General features: G+C 37.7%; 1 protein-coding gene across 1 annotated transcript in view; it reads left to right on the top strand.

Moving 5' to 3' along the window:
* The first annotated feature begins 561 nt into the window (after positions 1-561).
* The window catches only part of MUC5AC (mucin 5AC, oligomeric mucus/gel-forming), a 33,556-nt gene continuing 9,838 nt past the window's right edge, over positions 562-24,279 (top strand). The window contains exons 1-31 of the mRNA XM_069965636.1: positions 562-672; positions 3,994-4,134; positions 4,250-4,312; positions 4,585-4,846; positions 4,933-5,047; positions 5,159-5,249; positions 5,438-5,544; positions 5,756-5,972; positions 6,147-6,272; positions 6,884-7,001; positions 9,830-9,968; positions 10,109-10,219; positions 10,867-10,936; positions 11,021-11,158; positions 11,237-11,401; positions 11,526-11,620; positions 12,348-12,474; positions 12,744-12,999; positions 13,095-13,141; positions 13,423-13,523; positions 13,889-14,040; positions 14,339-14,477; positions 14,570-14,680; positions 15,395-15,574; positions 15,703-15,942; positions 16,738-16,894; positions 16,994-17,122; positions 17,380-17,524; positions 17,771-17,814; positions 18,637-18,834; positions 19,248-24,233. Of these exons, the coding sequence (XP_069821737.1) occupies positions 612-672; positions 3,994-4,134; positions 4,250-4,312; positions 4,585-4,846; positions 4,933-5,047; positions 5,159-5,249; positions 5,438-5,544; positions 5,756-5,972; positions 6,147-6,272; positions 6,884-7,001; positions 9,830-9,968; positions 10,109-10,219; positions 10,867-10,936; positions 11,021-11,158; positions 11,237-11,401; positions 11,526-11,620; positions 12,348-12,474; positions 12,744-12,999; positions 13,095-13,141; positions 13,423-13,523; positions 13,889-14,040; positions 14,339-14,477; positions 14,570-14,680; positions 15,395-15,574; positions 15,703-15,942; positions 16,738-16,894; positions 16,994-17,122; positions 17,380-17,524; positions 17,771-17,814; positions 18,637-18,834; positions 19,248-24,233 (9,031 nt within the window). The 5' untranslated portion in view covers positions 562-611. The remainder of the gene's footprint in view (positions 673-3,993; positions 4,135-4,249; positions 4,313-4,584; positions 4,847-4,932; positions 5,048-5,158; positions 5,250-5,437; positions 5,545-5,755; positions 5,973-6,146; positions 6,273-6,883; positions 7,002-9,829; positions 9,969-10,108; positions 10,220-10,866; positions 10,937-11,020; positions 11,159-11,236; positions 11,402-11,525; positions 11,621-12,347; positions 12,475-12,743; positions 13,000-13,094; positions 13,142-13,422; positions 13,524-13,888; positions 14,041-14,338; positions 14,478-14,569; positions 14,681-15,394; positions 15,575-15,702; positions 15,943-16,737; positions 16,895-16,993; positions 17,123-17,379; positions 17,525-17,770; positions 17,815-18,636; positions 18,835-19,247; positions 24,234-24,279) is intronic.

The following is a 24,279-nucleotide window of genomic DNA, read 5'->3' on the forward strand; positions in this document are numbered from 1 at the left end:
TCTATCTATCTATCTATCTATCTATCTCCTATCTATCTATCTCCTATCTATCTATCTATCTATCTATTATCTATCTATCTATCTATCTATCTATCTCCTATCTATCTATCTATCTATCTATCTATCTCCTATCTATTATCTATCATCTATCTATCATCTATCTATCATCTATCTATCTATCTATCTATCTATCTATCTATCTATCTATTATCAACCCTATCTCAGAAAATGGAGATATATTACATATTACAGTACTCCTGAAGTATTATGACATAAAGGTATCAGATGTTGCCAATGCGTTAAACACAATTTACGTATTAGGATAAATCAATAATGATAAAGCACAATCTATTCCTACAAGGCATGTGAAAGAGGAGGCATGCACATAGCCAAACACACACAGGCATACAGTGTACAGTCCACACCTTATTCCAGCATCCTCCTAAACACCTGCAACTAGAGGAAAGACCTGCAGCTCCTCCCATGTTACCTGTGTGGAGCAATCCTGGCATAATGCCAAGTAACTTTACAAGAGTATATAAAGATCGCCACAAGACTGACCAGCCCGTTCCCTGCCTCCCCTCCACTGTACTGTCACAGCTACTAAGAAGATGGGAACCTCCAGTAGGGTCCCACTGTGGATCCTACTAGTTATATTGGGTTCAATACATGGTAAGTAGTCTGTCCTTTCTAGGAAAATAGATCAAATATTATTTATCATTAGAGATAAAAACTCGTTTGTTTGATATTCGGAAGAAAATCTGTACTTACGGCTGACATTCTGGTACATTGTATATGGCTCATATAAGGAAAATTAGATGGAATTTTAAAATTTGAAATATGTTGAAAGTCTATGACAAGTCCATTCTCTAATAAATTCAGTTATAATACGGGGGGGCCTGTCAAATATGGGGTGATATGTTGCCAAATAGAACTCACTTAGTACTGGTTCTGATATATTTGCTGTATTTTGTTAACGTGTAAAATAAAAATAATATATATAATATATTTATATTATTTACTGGTTGAATGTTATATACCGCTGAGAAAGGCTATTGTAATAGTTTTCCATCGCTACCTGTTATTCCGTCTATAATAAACCTGCATGTTATAAAACATTGGTATCTTTATTGCTTGTGTATATAGTTCATGAACTAACCCTGTGATAGCCTTTATAGAAAAGGACAGAAGGAAGAAACTCCCTTTAAAATATAATTATAAATGATAACAATAATGATAGAATGGGAAAAAGTATTTTTTATCCTCTAATTCTAATACAATGTCTATCTATCTATCTATCTATCTATCTATCTATCTATCTATCTATCTATCTATCTCATATTGATTATTTATCATCTGTCTATTTATCTCATCTACGTATCTATCTATCTATCTCATATTGATTATCTATCTATCTTCTATCTATCTATCTATCTATCTTCTATCTATCTATCTATCTATCTATCTATCTCATATTGATTATCTATCTATCATCTATCTATCTATCTATCTATCTATCTATCTATCTATCTATCTTCTATCTATCTATCTATCTATCTCATATTGATTATCTATCTATCTATCTATCTATCTATCTCATATTGGTTATCTATCTATCATCTATCTATCTCATATTGATTATCTATCTATCTATCTATCTATCATCTATCTATCTATCTATCACATCCATGTATCTATCTTCTATCTATCTCCTATCTATCTATCTATCTATCTATCTATCTCCTATCTATCTATCTATCTATCTATCTATCTATCTTCTATCTATCTATCTATCTATCTATCTATCTATCTTCTATCTATCTATCTATCTATCTATCTATCTATCTATCTATCTATCTATCATCTATCTATCATCTATCTATCTATCTATCTATCTATCTATCTATCTATCTATCTATCATCTATCTATCTCATATTGATTATCTATCTATCTATCTATCTATCTATCTATCTATCATCTATCTATCTCATATTGATTATCTATCTATCTATCTATCTATCTATCACATCCATGTATCTATCTTCTATCTATCTATCTATCTATCTATCTATCTATCTATCTATCTCCTATCTATCTATCTATCTATCTATCTATCTATCTATCTATGTATCATCTATCTATCTATCTATCTATCTCCTATCTATCTATCTATCTATCTATCTATCTATCTATCTATCTATCACATCCATGTATCTATCTATCTATCTATCTATCTATCTCATATTGATTATCTATCTATCTATCTATCTATCTATCTATCTATCTATCTCATATTGATTATCTATCTATCTATCTATCTATCTATCTATCTATCTGTCTATTTATCACATCCATGTATCTATCTATCTATCTATCTATTATCTATCTATCTATCTATCTATGTATCATCTATCTATCTATCTATCTATCTATCTATCTATTTATCTGTTTATCTATTATCTATCTATCTATCTATCTATCTATCTATTTATCACATCTATCTATCTATCTATCTATCTATCTTCTATCTCATATTATCTATCTATCTATCTGTCTGTCTGTCTGTCTGTCTGTCTATCTATCTATCACATCCATGTATCTATCTTCTATCTATCTATCTATCTATCTATCTATCATCTATCTATCTATTATCTATCTATCTCATATTGATTATCTATCATCTATTTATCTATCTCTCTATCTACCTACCTAATATCTATCTATCTAACTAACTCTCTATCTATCATATATTGATTATCTATATCCTATCTATCTATCTATCTATCTACCTACCTAATATCTATCTATCTAACTAACTCTCTATTATCTATTTCATATTGATTATCTATCTCCTATCTATCTATCTATCTATCTATCTATCTATCTATCTACATACATGTCATCTACCTATCTCCTATCTGTCTATCTATCTATCTATCTATCTATCTATCTATCTATCTATCTATCCGTCATATTATCTACGTATTGAATCTATCATCTTGGTATTCTCTCTCCTACGTATACGCATCTATACAGCACTGGGATAACATTAGTGAAAGTGACTTGATCCCTGTATTCTGTAAAACTCTTGCTGCAATCTCAGTGGCAGGTACCTCATGCCGAGGAGTTTAATGACAGTAGGTTGGGAAACAGGTTTCTGATGTTATCACTGGATACCTAGACAAAAGTTACAGGAACCGATGTGTAATATTGTATCAGCAAATATGTTTGTTCAATTTTGATTTCCCTACTACTGTAATAATAGGATTGTAAGCAGATTACATATCCAGGTTTTCTTTCACAGACATCCAAGTTGCTTGCACTTCTCCTGTCGTTAAATCAACATTTCTATTATTTGCAATGCCTTAGATGGATAATAATAGAAATTAATATTCTCTGGATTTCCTTTATCATTTTATCACACAATTACCTAGAGATAGATCTGTCAAGTTTAAACTTAAGTGCTGTAAACATGGTTATAACCATTCATGTACTATAGGTTCCAAAGGCTTGGACATTATGTATTAAAAATTTTACTGCCACAAAAAAAAAAAAAAAGTAAAAAATTGTCATGTCAACAGTTTTGATTGGTCAGCGTTAGGGTGTTCATAAGTACTAAATAGAGCTGGGAGAAGCATAAAGCTGGGTGCTTCAATCCCTGGCTCCCTGCTCTTCCTGTCTTGATTCAGAAGTCGGATTCTATAGCAAGTCCTTGGAATGCATCTCCTGCAGCAAGATGGGGAGAGAAGCTGTGTGATTGTCCTGGTTTGTTCTAATGATCGGTGGTGGTCTGAACACTCATACCCTGACTGATCAGAACTTTTACAAGTCTGTGTGACATGTCAAAAGTATTTCAAAGTGACAATAGCACGTCTTTAAGAATGTTACAAAATGCAGGGATATAGGAAAGATCCATAAAAGGTGTGAAAAATATATTATATATATTTCCTTTTTTATTTTGTTAAATATATACTTATTCTATTTTAATATAGCGCAGGAATATGGAGACTACACTGTAGATGAGACTATTGACTACACAGTTGATGAGACAGGACAACAGCAACAGCAGCAACAACAACAACAGCAGCAGCAGCAGCAACATCAGCAGCAACATCAGCAAAAACAACCAACAAGTAAGTAGCAGTCTATAATGTATTCATCAAACCATCACTTATACCAGTATGTTAGAATAGGCATTAGCAGATACATATAACCCATAAATCCAAATTTCTTCTGATTTTTTTGTAGTTTTGTTAACTGGACCTCCAAAGATTTCAGTGATCCCAGTGGCTTCACACACTGTAGTGAAAGGTGAGTCAATGAGGGTAAATTGTTATCATGAAAGGTATGCTAGAAATTGTTACATCAACTCAAATGATAGGTCTATATCATAGACGTATAATAGAAGAATAAGGGAGGTTGTCAAAGTCCGACTAAATTTGCCTTACTGTAAAATATACAGGGGAAAGACTCTCCTAGCATATATATATATATAGTAATTAATGTATATACTTTTGCCATCATGCCTCTTATTGGTATCATGCTGTATACAACCATAGTTACATTAGAATTTTTACTTGCAGCGATCAACACAGCTCACAATAACAGAGTTTGCAGCACCTGGGGAAACTTTCACTTCAAGAACTTTGATGGAGACATATTCTACTTCCCCGGTACTTGTAACTATGTCTATGCATCGCATTGCAAGAGTGCCTATGAGGACTTCAACATCCAGATCCGACGTACCGTCGTGGACAATGCTCCAGTCATTGACAAGATCACCATGAAACTTGATGGCCTTGTAGTGCAGATCAATCATAACACTATCTCAGTAAATGGAAAAGAGTGAGTTTCTATATCTATTGTTTATTCATTCTTTATCCATTGTATTTCTGTGCTTTGTTAACTGTCAATCTCCTGTTTGTGTCCAGTGTCCTACTGCCCTTCAGTAGTTCTGGTGTCCAGATTGAGAAACATGGTGTCTATCTCTCAGTGATCTCCAAGCTTGGTCTGATCTTCATGTGGAATGATGATGATAGTCTACTGGTAAGCGTATAGAATGGACGTTTTCACCATTGAGGATGGAAGAAAGACAACATTTTAAAGAAATTTCCTTGTTTTTAATATCATGTTTATAAGAGCCCTTCTTTTTGGCAGCTGGAACTTGATGAAAAGTATGCCAACCAGACCTGTGGCTTGTGTGGAGACTTCAATGGCATCTCAATCCACAATGAGTTTATCTCCAATGGTCAGTATTAATGCCATCTATGTCTACATTATTGTGTAATATATTATTTCACGAATATTAGAATAACACACATACAGTATAGTATTTCCACCCAATTTCAACCCTCAAACATGTGTTAAGCAATTTGTTTCATATGAACAGCTTCTTCTTGTATGTTTGGACATTTTTTTCTTTCTCTTTTTCTGTAGGAATGCAAATCACAGAATCTCAGTTTGGAAATCTACAAAAGTTGGATGGACCCACAGAACAGTGCCAGGATGTACCTCCTACACCCAAGAGCAACTGCACTGACTTTGTAAGTAAAAGACTCATGGCTATTGTCTTTGTAGAACAGGAACTATGGAATAATGTCCCTTAGAAACACTAAAGAATAAAAAAAAATATACCCTATTGCCCTAAAGACCTCTAAATTGCACTAAATATAACCTTTATCTATATAACCTCTATATTAATACAGCGTCTGGTTTTCATGAAACACCACCAATAACTTCACTTGTTTATAATAGGAGAACATCTGCGAGTCCATTCTTCTGGGTACAGCATTTACAAAATGTCATTCACTGGTGGCCGTTCAGCCATATATTCAAGCTTGTGTGGAAGACCTGTGCCGATGTGATAGCAAAACTACTGCCCTGTGTCTGTGTGACACATTTGCTGAGTACTCAAGGCAATGTGCTCATGCTGGAGGTGAACCCCAGAACTGGAGAACTAAGGATCTGTGCCGTAAGTACAATGCCATGCAATTTACCAACTACAAAAAGTTGGCATAAAAATAAATGTTTGGTATCCTCACTTTGGCATCAACTTCTGCCATGGTGAATGCTTTGACATTGCTCAATAGTTACACATAAAATTATCATTTACCTAAATCTAAAATACAATTTTCTTCTTTACTAGCCAAATCATGTCCTTACAACATGAAATATCAGGAATGTGCATCTCAATGTGCAGACACCTGCTCCAACCCAGAGAGAAGCAGTTTATGTGAAGGTCACTGTTTAGAAGGATGCTACTGCCCTCCAGGTATGTTTTTTTTCTATACTTTGTAAGAATATTACTTTTAATCCTTTTTATAACCTTGCCAAATTGTCCAGTTCCAAAGGAACCCCTGGATACATCATATCTAGTGCTAGAGTGACAGCTCTGGTTCTTATTGGGTTCTGGAGAACCTTGGAATAGGTTCCAAAAAACATCCGGGGGGGGGGGGGGGACGGGGATTTATGAAGACCGACATGCTCATACTCTTAAAGCAAATGTTACATCAAGTGTTGCATTTGGATACAATACACTGTCAATGGATCAATGGGGCTGCGTCATAGAGAGGCAGGGGTTTCCTCCCACTGGGGGTGGGCCAGCCTGCCTCCAGTGCTTCAGCCTCGGCCGGTGCTCAGTGCAAAAATGAACATCGCCACCGGCTTCCCCGGTTTTATTCATATGTAACACTTAAAGCGAATGTACCTGATGGTACATTTGCTTTAAATAAGGCCACGATCCTTGCACCCCTCTAGAAGTACTAAGAGGGGTGGTTTACGCAAAAATCTGCACTATTTCCCTGGCATACGCCAGGATGTAGAATGATAAATCTCCCCTTTTGTGTTTTTCAAAGAACCAAATCATTTTGTTACATCTTATAGGGACTGTGTTTGATGACATCAACAACTCCGGCTGTGTTCCACTGGAAAAATGCTCATGTACCTTCAACAGTAACAGTTATGCTGCTGGAACATCATATAGCACAGCCTGCAGCACTTGGTGAGTATATAACATGGTTTTGATTGAAAAAAACAAAAACAAAAAAGTGTACTGGTATTCAATCGACGCTACATCTTTAGAATCATTAGAAGCTGAGATTGAAATGATCTATAGCGTCATACAATTATTTTACTCAGGTTCAATGTCTATCAAGCAACAAAAAGGATGCTATCACAATATTCTATGCAACGGCACTGACTATTGACATAAAGCAGTAGGCAAATAAGCTGCCCTTTTACCGACTGGGTGGTGTATCGTAGGAATTCCTAGCCAATCATAATATTAGCCTGTACTTAGATTAATAATAGCAACACCCTGCAGTCAAACATTGTGTGATTAAGTGCAAACTCCCCTCTTTGATTAATAGATAGGCGATATGACATTGAGGGCTTGTAACATACCACCACCCTGATAGGCTTTGTTCACTACTTCACTCTAATCTTTTTAGTGTTGACTTTGGCTTTACGAGATAAGAACTGGTTCTTGGAGATTTTCAACATTACTTTACCTCTCTACACATTTTGGAAAAAGGCCATCTTTGGGCACTAGACATCTAACGCAGATATCTGCTACCTACTAAAACATGACAGTGTTTTATTTTTTACTGTTGTTTTTTTTTTAACTCCTTTAGTTTGCATAGCTTACTAAGAAGGGGATTTGTATATAAAAGTATAGCAGCTAATGTTCAAAAGATTCTTATTAGGCAAATATTCTTCATAAGAACTGCGGCTAATTCACCACTGTGTATCTTCCTTCACAGTCTTTAAATGTATCAGCAAATAATATTTTTTTTTTTTTGTAACTTATTTTTTATTAGGTTTAAACATCAAAAGTCACAATACAATAAGCATAAATTATTCAAAAGCAGTGACAAATGCAAACATAGCATGTCGTATTAGCAAGGAGATCCTAAGAACTCAGTCAGCAAATAATATTTAACATATTTTAACTTATTTTTTAAGACTTTTCAAAAATTTTAATGGAACTGTATTAAAAAAAAATTCCTGAAAATGTGTCATTTTCACTCTTACTACTAAGCCTCATGATAGGCTGAAACTTCCTATTGTGTAGAGAATGTGTAGTCACAGCTCCCTCATTCCCTAGCATCTGTGCATACAGATTTCTTCTAAAGTCACAGTTCATGGCTACGTTCACACTGTGTTAAAAAAAAAAGAAAGAGAAAAGGGGTCTGCTGTTTTTTTATTATTATTATTTTTAATAAAGTCAGTTATAAGTAATTTTTAATTAAAGTCAATGGAATGCATTAAAGTCAGTGGAATGACGGCCACCCAATACACATATAATGTATTGAATAATGGACGTTTTTTGTGCAAACGATGGACATTATTTTAAGTTGTTTACACACATTTTTTTCCCACCCCTTTTCACCATCTTAACTACTAAATTCAATGGACCTTCACAAAAGAACCACAGCTAAAAGGGCCTAAGCTAGGATAATGTACCAACAGCCATTATTGTAATGACATGCGCCCAAAACGTAAAATAAAGGACGTCATTTGGTACTCAAAATGACGTTCATCATTTTGAAAGGGAAAAAACGGACAAAAACACCATGGCTACTGTCAAGAACAGTGATGAGCTAACTTGCCAAACGTTTGGGTTTGTCTGAACCCAAATGTTTGTCATTTGACTCCCGGTGGCTGGAGAAGTTAAGGGTTGCTGAAACAAAACAGTACTTTAGCACACAAAAGTACTCAATGGCTATATTGATATACGGTGCCAAAACCAGCGAAGAAATTTACCCTTAGCAACACTAAGGCAGAGGCCTGGCAATTCACATGCAAAGAACTATTCAAACTGCATGTAAATGTTTGCCAGGTAAGACCCTAGGTGGGATTCAAACCCCCAAAAACTATATAGTGGCCTTTGCTTTAGAAAAAAATGAATTTCTCTTTTAAAGGTAATCTGTTGTCAATTCATGCTATCATGTGATCAAGGTAGATGGGGCGGGTGACAATCCCGATGACTCATGGCTCAGGCAGCGTGAAAGTGACAACAAGTTCCCTTCATGGTGCTAATTCTATGGACTACACATTAAAAAGTACTGTAGGGTGGTTGGTGCCCCAGAGATGTAAAAGGTGTCCCCATACCCAAACTAGACCAAAATAGGTCATGAAACCACTCAATTTTGTTGTTGCTTTTCCCTTACCTTAAGGCTATGTTCACACAATGTAGTAATGACGGCTGTTCTTTAGTGGACGTCTGTCATTTAACGCTAAACCACGGCTGTTGTTGCCGCTCATCTGTACATAGTGAGAACATAGCCTTACTGTATTTGGAATAGTTTTGCCAATGTTTCAATGATTTAATGATTTTAACCTCATAACACCATACATAGGGTGCATGCATACATTATACTATATAAATACTGTACATCCAAACCTAGAGATGGCTGTTCAGATGCAATCATTTGATTAATATATAAGTAAAATAATTAAGCTTGCCATAGGTGTTTTTTTTCTCATTCTGTAAAATGTAACCTTAAAATATATAGGGTCAAAAGAACTTGACATTCTATTTCATGATGCCTCTGTTTTAATCTCTGCTAGAAAGCCATATAGAAAATGGTGTTAATAGAACAGATCATGTTGTGGGCCCATTTGCTTGGGTCGCTAAAATGGCACACTGTCCCCATACCAACACTATGGGCAACTGATTTGGGCAACACTATGGGCAAACTCTCATAACAAAAATCTCAGCCCTGCCATATCTTTTTAGTTTTGAATTTGACATTTAACTCCTACTGTTTTATGTTGAGGTAACATTGTTTTTTAATAAACTTTTTTTTTTTTAACATTTTTGTGTAGTGTGTGCGCTGGAGGAAAATGGAACTGCAAAGAATTGCCTTGCCCTGCTACCTGTTCTATTGACGGAGGATCACACATTACTACTTATGATCAGAGTCATTACACCATACATGGAGACTGTAACTATGTGCTGACTAAGGTAACATAGGATATGTGATTGACAACATACTGACAGCATATTTGATACAGAAATCATGTATTGCTCTTTTGTCACCTCTATATATTGAATAGCATCATTACATTCTTGAGCACTGAACTCCATTCTTCTTCTCTATACAGGACTGCAATGGAAATTCTTTTACCATACTGACAGAGCTGCGTAAATGTGGACTGACGGAAAGCGAAACTTGTCTCAAGAGTGCTACTGCTATCCTTAATGGAGGAGAAACTGTAAGTGCATGATGACATTTTATTTTAATTTTTCTGAACAATAACTTTTTTTAAGGTCATATTGCCATTATTGCTTTAGGATTTCTAATCTTAATATTGCTCATGTTCCATAGGGTGGATATATCTATAGATATAGATAGATATATCTATATAAATTTTTGCTATTGGTTATAATTAAAGGGGTGGTTCAACTGTAACAATTGACATCTATCTATGGCTTGCTATCACTCGCTGATCAGTGGGGGTCAGTAGTGGATTATAACAGGTCTGTTAAGGGTGAGAGCCCAGGGCACTGAGCTCCTGGGGGCCCATGTATTGTCTCCTGGCTACAATTCTGACATTATTTGCAAAAAAATCTGTTCCGTATCTATGAGCACCACACTAGTGATGCCCAAGCTTGGTGAACAGCCTGGGGCCTATGGTAAAGTTAATCCACCCCTGGTGGGGGTCTTCTAGAAATGGCTAAAATGAAGGGGCACTGCGTATGCCCTTTCATTCTTGGTGGTCTGTGTGTCCTGAGCCTCACCTTTTTAGCAAGTGATGGTTTATTCAACAGTATTAGTACTGTCACAGTATGAGTATCTTTCTACTGCCTTTTCAATGATCTTTACACAATATCCTTCACATTGTTCTCTTTACTGAAATAGATAATTGTAATCAAGCCGTGCGGTAGTGTCTTTGTGAACAGCATCTATACTCAGCTGCCGGTATCTGCAGGTAGGATATGACATTGTTTGATACTCTGTCATAGTCATGGTAGTCCATCATCATCTTATCTAACGGTGCCACATTTACTTGCAGCCAATGTAACCATCTTCAGACCTTCATCATTCTACATTGTCATTGAAACAAACTTGGGAGTACAATTGGTGGCTCAGCTGACACCATTTATGCAGGTTTATGTGGTACTGGTTCCTTCTTACAAGGGAAAGACATGCGGTAGGTTTACCTTCACACCGGTGATCTTACATGTCAACTCAAGAACAGCATTCCTCTTATAGATGTTCTTCTTCTCAGGTCTCTGTGGAAACTTTAATGACAAACAGACAGATGACTTCCAGACCATCAGTGGAGTCATTGAAGGCACAGCTGCCTCCTTTGCTAACACCTGGAAAACCCAAGCAGACTGTTCAAATGTTAAGAATGTCTATGAGGATCCTTGCTCTCTTAGTGTTGAGAATGGTAAGATGGATGCACAATCTTTTATTGGGAAATATACTCAATGATTTCAAGAATGAATATATTGTGGAAAATGCATTTTGAATTTAAGGCAACATCTTATTTTTGCCTTACTCCCTTAATACAGAGAAATATGCCCAGCACTGGTGTGGTCTTATATCCGATCCTTCTGGTCCATTTGCCTCCTGCCATGCCACAGTCAACCCAGATCTTTACCAACAAGTAAGTTAAATTACTTACTCAACACAGTAGGGTTTCTCTAGGTTGAACCTGATGGACTCTTGTCTTCTTTCAACCTTATTAACTATATTACTAGGTTATCTCAAAGCAGTAACTAGGATATTGGGTTAAACCCTGTTTAATAGGGTTTTTTTTCTGGAGACTGGCTGATCTCTTGTGATGTCGCTGGGTTGTAATCTGGTTGATTAATCTATAAATTACAGTAAGTAGACACTAACATACTAAGGGACCACTGAACTCAACATTTAATCTACTATATGTAATGTGTGTAACTCTTCCGACCAGATAGTATAATTGAAGACACTCTAAAAGGAACACTCTAGGTAAAACTTGTATGTTGTATTATGCCCAGTGCAAGGCTTAAAGGAGCGAGGCATCTCAAAGGGATTTTCTGTTTTTGAACCCCTGGGTCATGGACCAAGGCATCAGGCCTGACAGCTTTGTTCTTTTATTGAGTGCTGTTATTTTAGATATATATTTTATTAAGTTTTTAACTGTAAAAACTTAAAATCAAATTAACAAAATACTTGTTTGTTTAAAGGAGATGTCCAGCTCATGAAACAATATATATAAACATATGAGTATCATTTTTTTTTATCACACTGACCATTATATTTTTTTTCTGGGACTGGATAACCCCTTTAATCAAATAACATTTTAGAAATAATTTGCAATGACTAAAAAAAAAATCTGCTCTTGTTTTGCTCAGAACTGTATGTTTGACACCTGTAACTGTGAGAAAAGTGAAGAATGCATGTGTGCCTCCCTGTCATCCTATGTCCGGGCTTGTACTACCAAAGGAGTCATAGTGACTGGATGGAGAAGCACTGTCTGCTGTAAGTCTTTAAGAAAAAAAAGCTTAATTTTTTTAACCAACATTTAAAATGATTGTGCCAAGATACATAAAGCGAAATAATGGCTTGCTATATATGTATATGTGCTATATCTTAATATTCTACACTATGCCTGATATTGGTAACCAAAAAACAAAAAATAGCTAAATAGGCACTGCCTGGAAAAAGCAGATCATTTTTTCTAATCTCACAAAATCTTTGTAAAACTTATTATTATAAAACTTAAAACGTATATCCTTTTCCATACACAGCTAAATACATGAACAACTGCCCCAAAACACTGACCTACACCTACTCTACAAGCACCTGCCAGCCCACATGCCGTTCCCTGAGTGAGCCTGATGTTACCTGTAGTATCAAGTTTACCCCTGTGGATGGCTGCACCTGTGCCAAAGACTACTACATGGATGACAGTGGCAAATGTGTTCCTGCCGAAGCTTGCCCATGTTACTTCAGGGGTTCTGCTGTGCCCTCTGGAGAAGTTGTCCATGACAATGGGATCATGTGGTAAGTATAAATTACCCTATAGCTGAAAACTTTACATATTTTTTTCCTACCGGTGTTACAGGCCAATAATAATATGACTATCTTTCAATTAACAGCACTTGCACTCAAGGAAAACTCAGCTGTATTGGAACAGTTAAACCAGGTAATAATATTGATTTATTAACACTCCTCACTACTGTAGATTATACTTCAGCTGGGTCAAAGTTGCATTTCTTTGTCCTAGGCTTGTATCTAAATACCCTGCCCAAAAATTATAGGCGTATCGGTGCCACCTCTGGCGCTTTGGGGGCATTCCCTACCAGCATCTCAATAACTAAACATCTGAAATACCTTATTTGCTATTATTACTTTTACTATTAATCTAAAACAATTAAAAAAATATTCCCTGCCTATTGGAACACTTACATTTTTCTGTGCTTTCAGCTTGCACTGCTCCCATGGTTTATTTTGATTGCAAGAATGCTTCAGTGGGGGCCATTGGTGCAGAATGTCAAAAGAGCTGTCAGACATTGGACATGGCTTGTGTAAGTATTCCTGACAAATGAAACATGGCCCTTAAAGCGAGTGTGCCACCGATACATCACTTTTCTGATATTTTCATGGATATAGCGGCGCAAGTGCAGGGATGCCGGTGCCGTGGTCCTTTTATTGAACCGTGGCCTGCTTCCCACGTTGCCGGGCACCGGCTGGGGGTGAAGCACTGGAGGCGGACCAGCCCTCCCCCAATGGGAGGAAACCTCCGACCCTCTATGATGCTGCTGTAATTATTTTTTTTTAGTATTTTTCTTATACAAAGCTCCAAACACCCTGCAACTACATGGTTGGGGAATATTCAATATCCATTGATCTACAAGTTTCTTAAACACATACTTATGTTTGTGTCTTACAGTACAGTGCAAAATGCATATCCGGCTGCGTGTGCCCTGCAGGACTGGTCTCAGATGGCAAAGGCGGTTGCATCCAGGAAGATCAATGCCCATGCATTCACAATGATGCCACATATCAACCTGGAGAGACAATTAAAATGAAATGCAATACCTGGTATGAGATTTTAATTCTGGTCAAGCATAAACAAGGGCAATCAAACCTAAAAATCTTAGGGTACAAACACACACACACCGTATACGCAGCAGATACGCAACAAATACGCAGCAGATCTGCAGCAGATTTGATGCTGTGTTCAGTTATTTAGATCTAATCTGCTGCGTATTTGTTGCGTATTTGCTGTGTATTTGCTGCGTATCGCAGCAGTAAATACGCTGCGTATACGGTGTGTGTGTTTATACCCTAAAGGTCTGTAAGAAGCGATGTTTTTCATTTTTCCTCTGCATTTTAACAGTACCTGCAAGAATCGTATGTGGCAGTGTACCAATGACCCCTGCCTAGGCACCTGTGCTGTGTATGGTGATGGCCATTATATTACCTTTGATGGAAAACGCTACAGTTTTAATGGAGACTGTGAATATACACTTGTTCAGGTAAAATAATCATTATGACACAAGTCAGTGGATATGTGTACAGCTTTGCCCGATACTTTGTTCATGGTAAATGTCTGTTGGTGCAATTGTAGGATTACTGTGGCAAAGGAGGAAACAGCAGCACCTTCAGAGTCATCACAGAGAACATTCCATGCGGGACCACTGGAACCACCTGTTCTAAGAGCATTAAAGTCTTCCTAGGGGTACGAAACTTATATTTAGTTAAAATCTTGAAATACATTAAAGGTTTTTCTATCTTTTTAAGTACAAAAATCCCTATGGGGGAAAAATATGTCACAAAGGAGATACTGCCATTATCAATTTCCCTCTATGAACCAGAGAGTTACCCACTCTTAGGGCCCTATCACATAGCATTATTGGCAGAAGAAGCTAACACTGGCCTGTAGTGAAACAGATGACAAATAAGCTGATTGGGTAATTTTGAACCATTAAAAAAAAAGAGATAATAGCAAAGGGCCACTTGAATGATCCAGTAATGTTGTCCCCACCCGCTGTTCGAGCCTTGTAACAGGCTCTGTAAACACGCACCATTCTGAAATGTGTTTTTTCTTTATTTCTCTATTCTGTTTCTTTTCTCTTTTGTAAATGTTGTAATATCATTTATGTGTATATTATGGGGCTTTCATCTTTCCTGAGCATGAAGTGTACTACTTTACAGCAGGCTCCATGGATAGAGACAACATTGGGCAGGACCTGTCCCATTGAAATGAATGGAAAACGTTACTGTGGGTTCTCTGAAGAGGGAGGAGAGGCCGAGCTACAATCTTCCTCTATTGTTTTTACAATCCAGTGGTGTCACTTAAATGCTTGTCCTTTAAGAGAAAGGGTGGTCAAGAAACAAGAAGGAACAGTTTTTATGTATTCCCATAAGCTAAAATGCAATTTTTCCTTTGCAGAGCTATGAGCTTATTCTCACTGAGGAGCACATTGAAGTATTAGAACGAGGCATCGGAGGAGTTACTCCATACAAAGTCAGACATATGGGTATTTATCTTGTCATTGAGGCTGAAAATGGTCTCATCCTGATGTGGGACAGAAAGACCAGCATTTTCATCAAGCTCAGCAAAGACTTTGAGGTAAACCACCTCCACCTCTTTTACTTCTTGTTTAGCTTACTATAAACAATATAAACTTAGCTATAGTTTTAAAAGTTAATCATTTTACCTTACACAATAAAAAATAAACCTATATATTAATTTAATAGGGTAAAGTTTGCGGCCTATGTGGTAACTACGATGGAAACGGTAACAATGACTTCACAACAAGAAGTCAGTCTGTGGTTGGAGATATTACTGAATTTGGAAACAGCTGGAAGATTTCACAGACATGCCCAGATGCCAAAGAACCCAAAGACTCCTGCACTGCCAACCCATACAGGAAATCCTGGGCACAGAAACAATGCAGCATCATCAACAGTAAAGTATTCTCTGATTGTCATGCTCAGGTATGGATCCCCTACTATTACATTGACATATTTAGTTTTATATTTTACTTATATATTAATTTATTTTAATTTTGATCATATTTTATGATACCTACAGTCATTATTAACACTTTATACAGTGCCAGTAAATTCTAACCAATAGAAAACATCTATTAAAAGCAGAATAGTTATACTGATTTGGATTTGCCAATTGTTGAACAGTTATTTATTCATATGGATTCATTTAATTTTAAGGGGTTGGCCTAACGGTCTCGGAACGGCCGGTCTCTTACAGCATGTGAACATGGCCTTAGTAAGTACACTCACTGCATATACTCACAGCAGCTCCCTGTGTACCTGATAGAGCTAAAATCAAATTCTCCTTCTCCAGGCTGTGCTGCCCTGCTCTGTGGTGAGTCTGTCCATAAGATGGCTGACATGGGGGAGCATGTGACCATGGCCTGCCCCCAGTGTCCTACACTGAGCCTGTATATGGCTATAGTGGACACTGGGGGGCGGGGCATGGTCACATGCTCCTCCATGTCGGCCATCTTATGGACAGACTCACCACAGAGCGAGCAGTCCAGCCTCAAGGGGGTAAGACTGAATTTAGCTCTATGAGGTCCACAGGGAGCTGCTGTCAGTAAGTGCTGTAAGTACACTTACTAATACTACACAGTGAATAATCTTACTATAAAATAATCAACTCCTTTAAATAGCCTAAATTGGGCCATACTGAAGCCAGCTATACACATAAGCTGACAATTACCTGATTCCACTAAGAGAAGGTAATATAAAATGTCATTCATTTTTCAGGTTGACCCATCCAAGTACTATGATGCTTGTGTCACAGACGCTTGTGCGTGTGATTCTGGTGGAGACTGTGAATGCTTCTGTACAGCAGTGGCTGCCTATGCTCAAGCCTGTGGCGAAGCTGGAAAGTGTGTCTCCTGGAGAACCCCAAGCATCTGTCGTGAGTGCCAGTTCTATGCCATGCCATATTCTAATAGCCTCTTATTGAAGTCACGTTTCTAATTCGTATATTAACCATGGCTTTTGATTTGTTCTCCAGCTCTTTTCTGTGACTATTACAACCCTGAAGGAGAGTGTGAGTGGCACTACAAACCCTGTGGTGCTCCCTGCATGAAGACCTGTAGGAACCCCAGTGGAAAATGCTTGCATGAGCTATCTGGTTTGGAAGGTAAAACAAAATTTTCTTATCTAGTTGGAACTACAAGCTGTTGTTAGACCAAGGGACAAACCACCACCCTAAATTTCCCCTATACACCCCTATATACTTTTTTTGTCAACAGAACATGAATACTATTAGAACAGACGTCCTTGGCTTATGTCTGGTTAAAGCCTAGACATTTTTAGGGAACATTTGTAAGATTGCAGAAAAAAAGTTCATCTACTTGGAGTTTATTGTAATCTTACATGCTGTTTTTTCTTGTTTAGGATGTTATCCTACATGTCCAACGGCTAAGCCATTCTTCGATGAGGATGACATGGAGTGTGTGGCCCAGTGTGGCTGCTATGATGATGAAGGAAAGCATTACAAGGTTGGAGAAGTTGTTCCAATCAAAGAGAACTGTAAGACCTGGTGAGTGATGTAGCTAACAGTTCATAAAAAGTAAGCTATTATTATGGGAATATATAATATAGCATATGCCATAAAACTTGTTGTATTTTACTGTAAAAGTGAATAATTACTATGTACTGTGCTGCTGAAGAAGTCTATAATATTCTTCATTCATAACTGATTTTACTTATCATTTCCAACGCTATAATTCTTGTATGTATTTGCACTTTGAACTTAAAAACTAATGCACATATGTTTTCTGTACAGTGCATGCAGCATGTCGGGAGTGGAATGCAAGTACGACACAAAAGGTGAAAAAAAAATTCTGGATCCAAAAATATATTGAGTTTCACCATAGAACAACCCAAAAATACAATACTATCTGGTTAAGTTAAGCTGGCTATAGACATAAGATAGCTGACAGCTCCCACTCCCCCATACACATGCACGTTCTGCTGTGTTTTGGAGGAAAAAATTGGGGGGGGGGGGGGGGGTAAACCGCTGAAAAAGAAAATTGATTGGGCAGTTAAAAGTTAAAAGTTAACTTGGGGGACTCTGGGAAGAGTCCCCCATTCACATTAGATAGTCAGCTAGTTTAGCCAATACTTATCTATTGTGTATGGCCAGCTTTACTTGGTTGTTGGTCAGAACCATCTGACAAAAACAAGTATGTGAGGTACTGGATAAGAACAGTAAATATAATATACCATTCTGTATTTTCATAGATAGGGATATCTGTGCAGATATGCGACATTTCTAAATATATTTTTGCAGAATTTATGGACTTTAAAAAAAAAAAATTCTTTGTACCATCAATATTTTAATTCAAGCCTTAACACCCTGCGTAATAAAGAGAACAATCAGCTGAAGAGCCGATTATTGCCTGATGGTTGTTCTTCAACATGTTCTAAAACCATTGTCCGCCGTCCGCACATCACTTTGTGTAATAGGCACAATGTTCCCGGCACAATGAGCAGAGGCAAGGTTTAGGCAGTATGGCTGCCCCCAGAATAATGTACAAAAATATTAAATAAGAGCTACAATCAGAAAATAGTAACAGATGAGAAACATTCTGTTGTATATTACTTATAAATAGAAGTGTTGCTAAATTTGTTTGCTTTTTGTTTTTATAGCATGCTTTTGCGAATATGAGGGTAAACAGTATGATTATAATGAAGTTATCTACAACACTACTGATGGCATTGGAGCCTGCATCAGTGCTATCTGCAAGGAAAATGGCACTATTCACAGAGACATACAGCCAGACTGCATTGTTCACACAACCACACCATTTACCTTTACCTCAACCCAACCCTCTACCACTCCTAAAGGTAAAGATTTTTACACAACGTCAAATTTTTTGTAATAAAATATAATGATTTGGCTAGGTTTTCTTGGCTACAATAACATTGTTTTGGCAGGGTAGTTTTATTAGATAGGGATCTATCCATCTATCTATCATATACGCTACAAATTTGTTAAACTTGTTTACACTTTTTTTTTCATTCAATTTGTACAATTTCTTCATTTATATGAATTTCCTCATAAAACTTAATGCCTGTGAACTGGTATGAGTTATACCAATGTATTTTAGTTTTAGAAAGTTATTGGCTATGTAAATATAAGAAATGATTTGGCTAGGTTTTCTTTTCTAAAATAACATTGTTTTGGCAGGGTAGTTTTATTTAATACACTTATTACACTTCTTTTTTTTTCATTCAATTTATACAATTTTGTTCCATAGAAAAAACAACACCTCTGACTACAATATGTGTTAAAGAGGTCTGCTCATGGTCACAGTGGTTTGATGTCAGTTACCCTGAAGCAGGAATGGAGAATGGAGATTTTGACACCTTTGATAATATAAAAGCTAAAGGATTTTCCATATGCAATCATCCACAAGATATTCAGTGCAGAGCTGAAAGGTTCCCTGACACACCACTAGCAGAGCTTGAGCAAAATGTACAATGCAATGCATCATTTGGACTGATTTGCCTGAACAAACAACAGCTACCACCTATCTGCTACAATTATCAACTCAGAGTTGAGTGTTGTAGCTTTGAAAAGTGTGAGACTCCAATTTCAACAAGTCCACCATCTACAACTACAAAGGAAACAACAACAGAGCCAACTACCACAAAAGTTATAACACATCCGACAACAACACCATCTACAACTGTAGTGACAACAACTCACTCTCCAACCACTTCTGTTGTTACAACCACATCTAACATTCCAACTACAACAGTATGTCAGCCCACATGTAAATGGACAAACTGGATTGATGTCCATTTGCCAGGAGTAGGCAAAGATGAAGGAGATTTTGAGACATACGAAAACATCATAGCAGCAGGGCACAAAATTTGCAAAAAGCCTGATGGTTTACAATGCAGAGCAGAGAAGTACCCTGAAGAACCAATTGGTCGAATTGGGCAAGTCGTCCAGTGCAATCTTACTTTTGGTCTTGTCTGCAAAAATGAAGATCAGATAGGAGATTTTAGGGTATGCCTCAACTACCAAATAAAAATTCTCTGTTGTGATGACTACAGTCACTGTGAACAGACAACAACCCCAGGTACAACAACTACATTACCTACAACAACTGAAACAACCCCAGCTACAACAACAGAGGCAACCACAACTCCTGTAACAACCACTAGCACCACCACCACCACAACAACAACTCCTGAAACAACACCAACCCCCGAAACTACAACCACTTCAACTACAGTTTCAACGACAACTGAAACAACCACAACTCCCTCAACAACTACTACTCCTGAAACCACCACCACTCCTACTACAGTTTCAACAACAACAACAACAACAACAACAACTGAAGCAACTACAACACCAGAGACCACAACCACTTCAACTACAGTTACAACAACACCTGAGACAACAACAACACCTGAAACAACTACCACTACAGAGACAACAACGCCTGTAACACCAGCTAGCACAACTACTACTGAGACCACCACTCCAACTACAGTTTCAACAACAACCGAAACTACTACAACACCAGAAACAACTACAACCACTACCACAATTACTCCTGAAACCACAACGTCAACTACAGTTTCAACAACAACCCCTGAGACAACCACAGAAACAACTACCACTACAACAACTACAACTGAAACACCTGAGACAACCACAACCCCAGAAACAACTACATCACCAACAACTACAACTACTACTGAAAGCACAACTACCTCAACTACAGTTTCAACAACAACCCCCGAGACAACCACTACATTAGAAACAACCACAAGTCCAAAAGTAATAACTAGAACCTTTACTACAACAAAGCCAACTTCATCTAAAGTAGAGGTCGAAACTACACAAGGTTGTGAACCACAATGCAAGTGGTCAACTTGGATTGATGTTGACCTACCTACACCTGGCATTGATGGAGGGGATAAAGAAACTTTTGAAAACATAATGGCTAAAGGTAAACATATATGTAGAAACCCCCAAAATATTGAATGCAGAGCTGAAGATTACCCTGGAATCAGTATTGACAGTATTGGGCAGAAGGTTCAATGTGACATCACTGTAGGTTTAGTATGCAACAACAAAGATCAACCTGGAAAAGTTAAACAATGCTATAATTACCAAATAAAGGTCTTATGTTGTGATGACTACAGCCATTGTAGCACCACCATTCCAGAAACAACACCTACCACTGTTTCTCCTACAACCACTTCTACCACAACGGAGACACCAACTACCACCACCACAGTTATTACAACTACTCCAGTTACAACAACTACAACTGAAACCACAACTGCTACTACAACTACAGAGCCAACTACAACTGAGGCTCCAAAACCTACAACAACAACAACCACCACTACTACTACAACAACTGAAGCACCAACTACTACTACTACTACTACTACAGAAGCAACTACAACTGAGACTCCAAGGCCAACAACAACCACTACTACAACAACAACTGAAGCACCAACTACTACCTTGGTAACTACAACCACTCCAGAACCAACAACTACAACCACCACCACTGAAAGTACAACAACAGAAACAACCACAGAAATTGTTACTACTACTCCTGCAAGCACAACAACAGGCTGCCAACCACAATGCAGGTGGACACACTGGTTTGATGTTCAGTCTCCTACTTCTGGACTTGATGGAGGGGATAAAGAAACCTTTGAGAACATAATTGCTAAGGGCAACAAGATCTGTAAGCATCCACAAAATATTGAATGCAGAGCTGAAGATTTCCCAGATATCAGTATAGATAATGTTGGCCAAATAGTTAAGTGTGATGTGACTGTCGGCTTGGTGTGTAATAACAAAGATCAACCTGGAAAAGTCAAACAATGTTATAATTACCAGATTAAGGTCTTATGCTGTGATGACTACAGCCATTGTGGCACAACTCCTCCACAAACCACCACTTCTATTACAACAGAAACACCAACTACCGCCAAAGTTATTACAACTACTCCAGTGACAACAACCACAACTGAAACCACAACTACTACTACAACTACAGAGCCAACTACAACTGAGACTCCAAAACCTACAACTACAACAACAATAACAACAACTGAAGCACCAACTACTACTACTACTACTACTACTACAGAAGCAACTACAACTGAGACTCCAAGGCCAACAACAACCACTACAACAACAACTGAAGCACCAACTACTACCTTGGTAACTACAACCACTCCAGAACCAACAACTACAACCACCACCACTGAAAGTACAACAACAGAAACAACCACAGAAATTGTTACTACTACTTCTGCAAGCACAACAACAGGCTGCCAACCACAATGCAGGTGGACACACTGGATTGATGTTGATACACCTTCTTCTGGGCTTAATGGAGGGGATAAAGAAACCTTTGAGAACATAATTGCTAAGGGCAACAAGATCTGTAAGCATCCAGAAAACATTGAATGCAGAGCTGAAGATTTCCCAGATATCAGTATTGATAATGTTGGCCAAATAGTTAAGTGTGATGTGACTGTCGGCTTGGTGTGTAATAACAAAGATCAACCTGGAAAAGTCAAACAATGTTATAATTACCAGATAAAGGTCTTATGCTGTGATGACTACAGCCACTGTGGCACTACTCCTCCACAAACAACCACTTCTACTACAACAGAAACACCAACTACTGCCAAAGTTATTACAACTACTCCAGTGACAACAACCACAACTACTACTACAACAACTACAGAGCCAACTACAACTGAGACTCCAAAACCTACAACTACAACGACAACAACAACTGAAGCACCAACCACTACTACTACTACTACAGAAGCAACTACAACTGAGACTCCAAGGCCAACAACAACCACTACTACAACAACAACTGAAGCACCAACTACTACCACCACCACAGTAACTACAACCACCCCAGAACCAACAACTACAACCACCACCACTGAAAGTACAACAACAGAAACAACCACAGAAATTGTTACTACTACTTCTGCAAGCACAACAACAGGCTGCCAGCCACAATGCAGGTGGACACACTGGATTGATGTTGAAACTCCTACTTCTGGCATTGATGGAGGGGATAAAGAAACCTTTGAGAACATAATTGCTAAGGGCAACAAGATCTGTAAGCATCCACAAAATATTGAATGCAGAGCTGAAGATTTCCCAGATATCAGTATAGATAATGTTGGCCAAATAGTTAAGTGTGATGTGACTGTCGGCTTGGTGTGTAATAACAAAGATCAACCTGGAAAAGTCAAACAATGTTATAATTACCAGATTAAGGTCTTATGCTGTGATGACTACAGCCATTGTGGCACAACTACTCCACAAACCACCACTTCTACTACAACAGAAACACCAACTACTGCCAAAGTTATTACAACTACTCCAGTGACAACAACCACAACTGAAACCACAACTACTACTACAACTACAGAGCCAACTACAACTGAGACTCCAAAACCTACAACTACAACAACAACAACTGAAGCACCAACCACTACTACTACTACTACAGAAGCAACTACAACTGAGACTCCAAGGCCAACAACAACCACTACTACAACAACAACTGAAGCACCAACTACTACCTTGGTAACTACAACCACTCCAGAACCAACAACTACAACCACCACCACTGAAAGTACAACAACAGAAACAACCACAGAAATTGTTACAACTACTCCTGCAAGCACAACCACAGGCTGTCAACCACAATGCAGGTGGACACACTGGTTTGATGTTCAGTCTCCTACTTCTGGACTCGATGGAGGGGATAAAGAAACCTACGAGAACATAATTGCTAAGGGCAACCAGATCTGTAAACATCCAGAAGGTATTGAATGCAGAGCTGAAGATTTCCCAGATATCAGTATTGATAATGTTGGCCAAATAGTTAAGTGTGACGTAACTGTTGGTTTGGTGTGTAATAACAAAGATCAACCTGGAAAAGTCAAACAATGTTATAATTACCAGATTAAGGTCTTATGCTGTGATGACTACAGCCATTGTGGCACAACTCCTCCACAAACCACCACTTCTACTACAACAGAAACACCAACTACTGCCAAAGTTATTACAACTACTCCAGTGACAACAACAACAACAACTGAAACCACAACTTCTACAACAGAATCAACAACTCCAAAACCTACAACAACCACAACTGAAATTACAACTACACAAACTACCAAATGCTTCTGCCATGTTGACAACAAATATTTCTCACCAGGTAGGTGTTTCGGTATCAGTTCTTTTCAATAATTAAACATAATACT

This window comes from Dendropsophus ebraccatus, chromosome 4, assembly GCF_027789765.1.
Source record: "Dendropsophus ebraccatus isolate aDenEbr1 chromosome 4, aDenEbr1.pat, whole genome shotgun sequence".
NCBI classification, from domain to species: domain Eukaryota; kingdom Metazoa; phylum Chordata; class Amphibia; order Anura; family Hylidae; genus Dendropsophus; species Dendropsophus ebraccatus.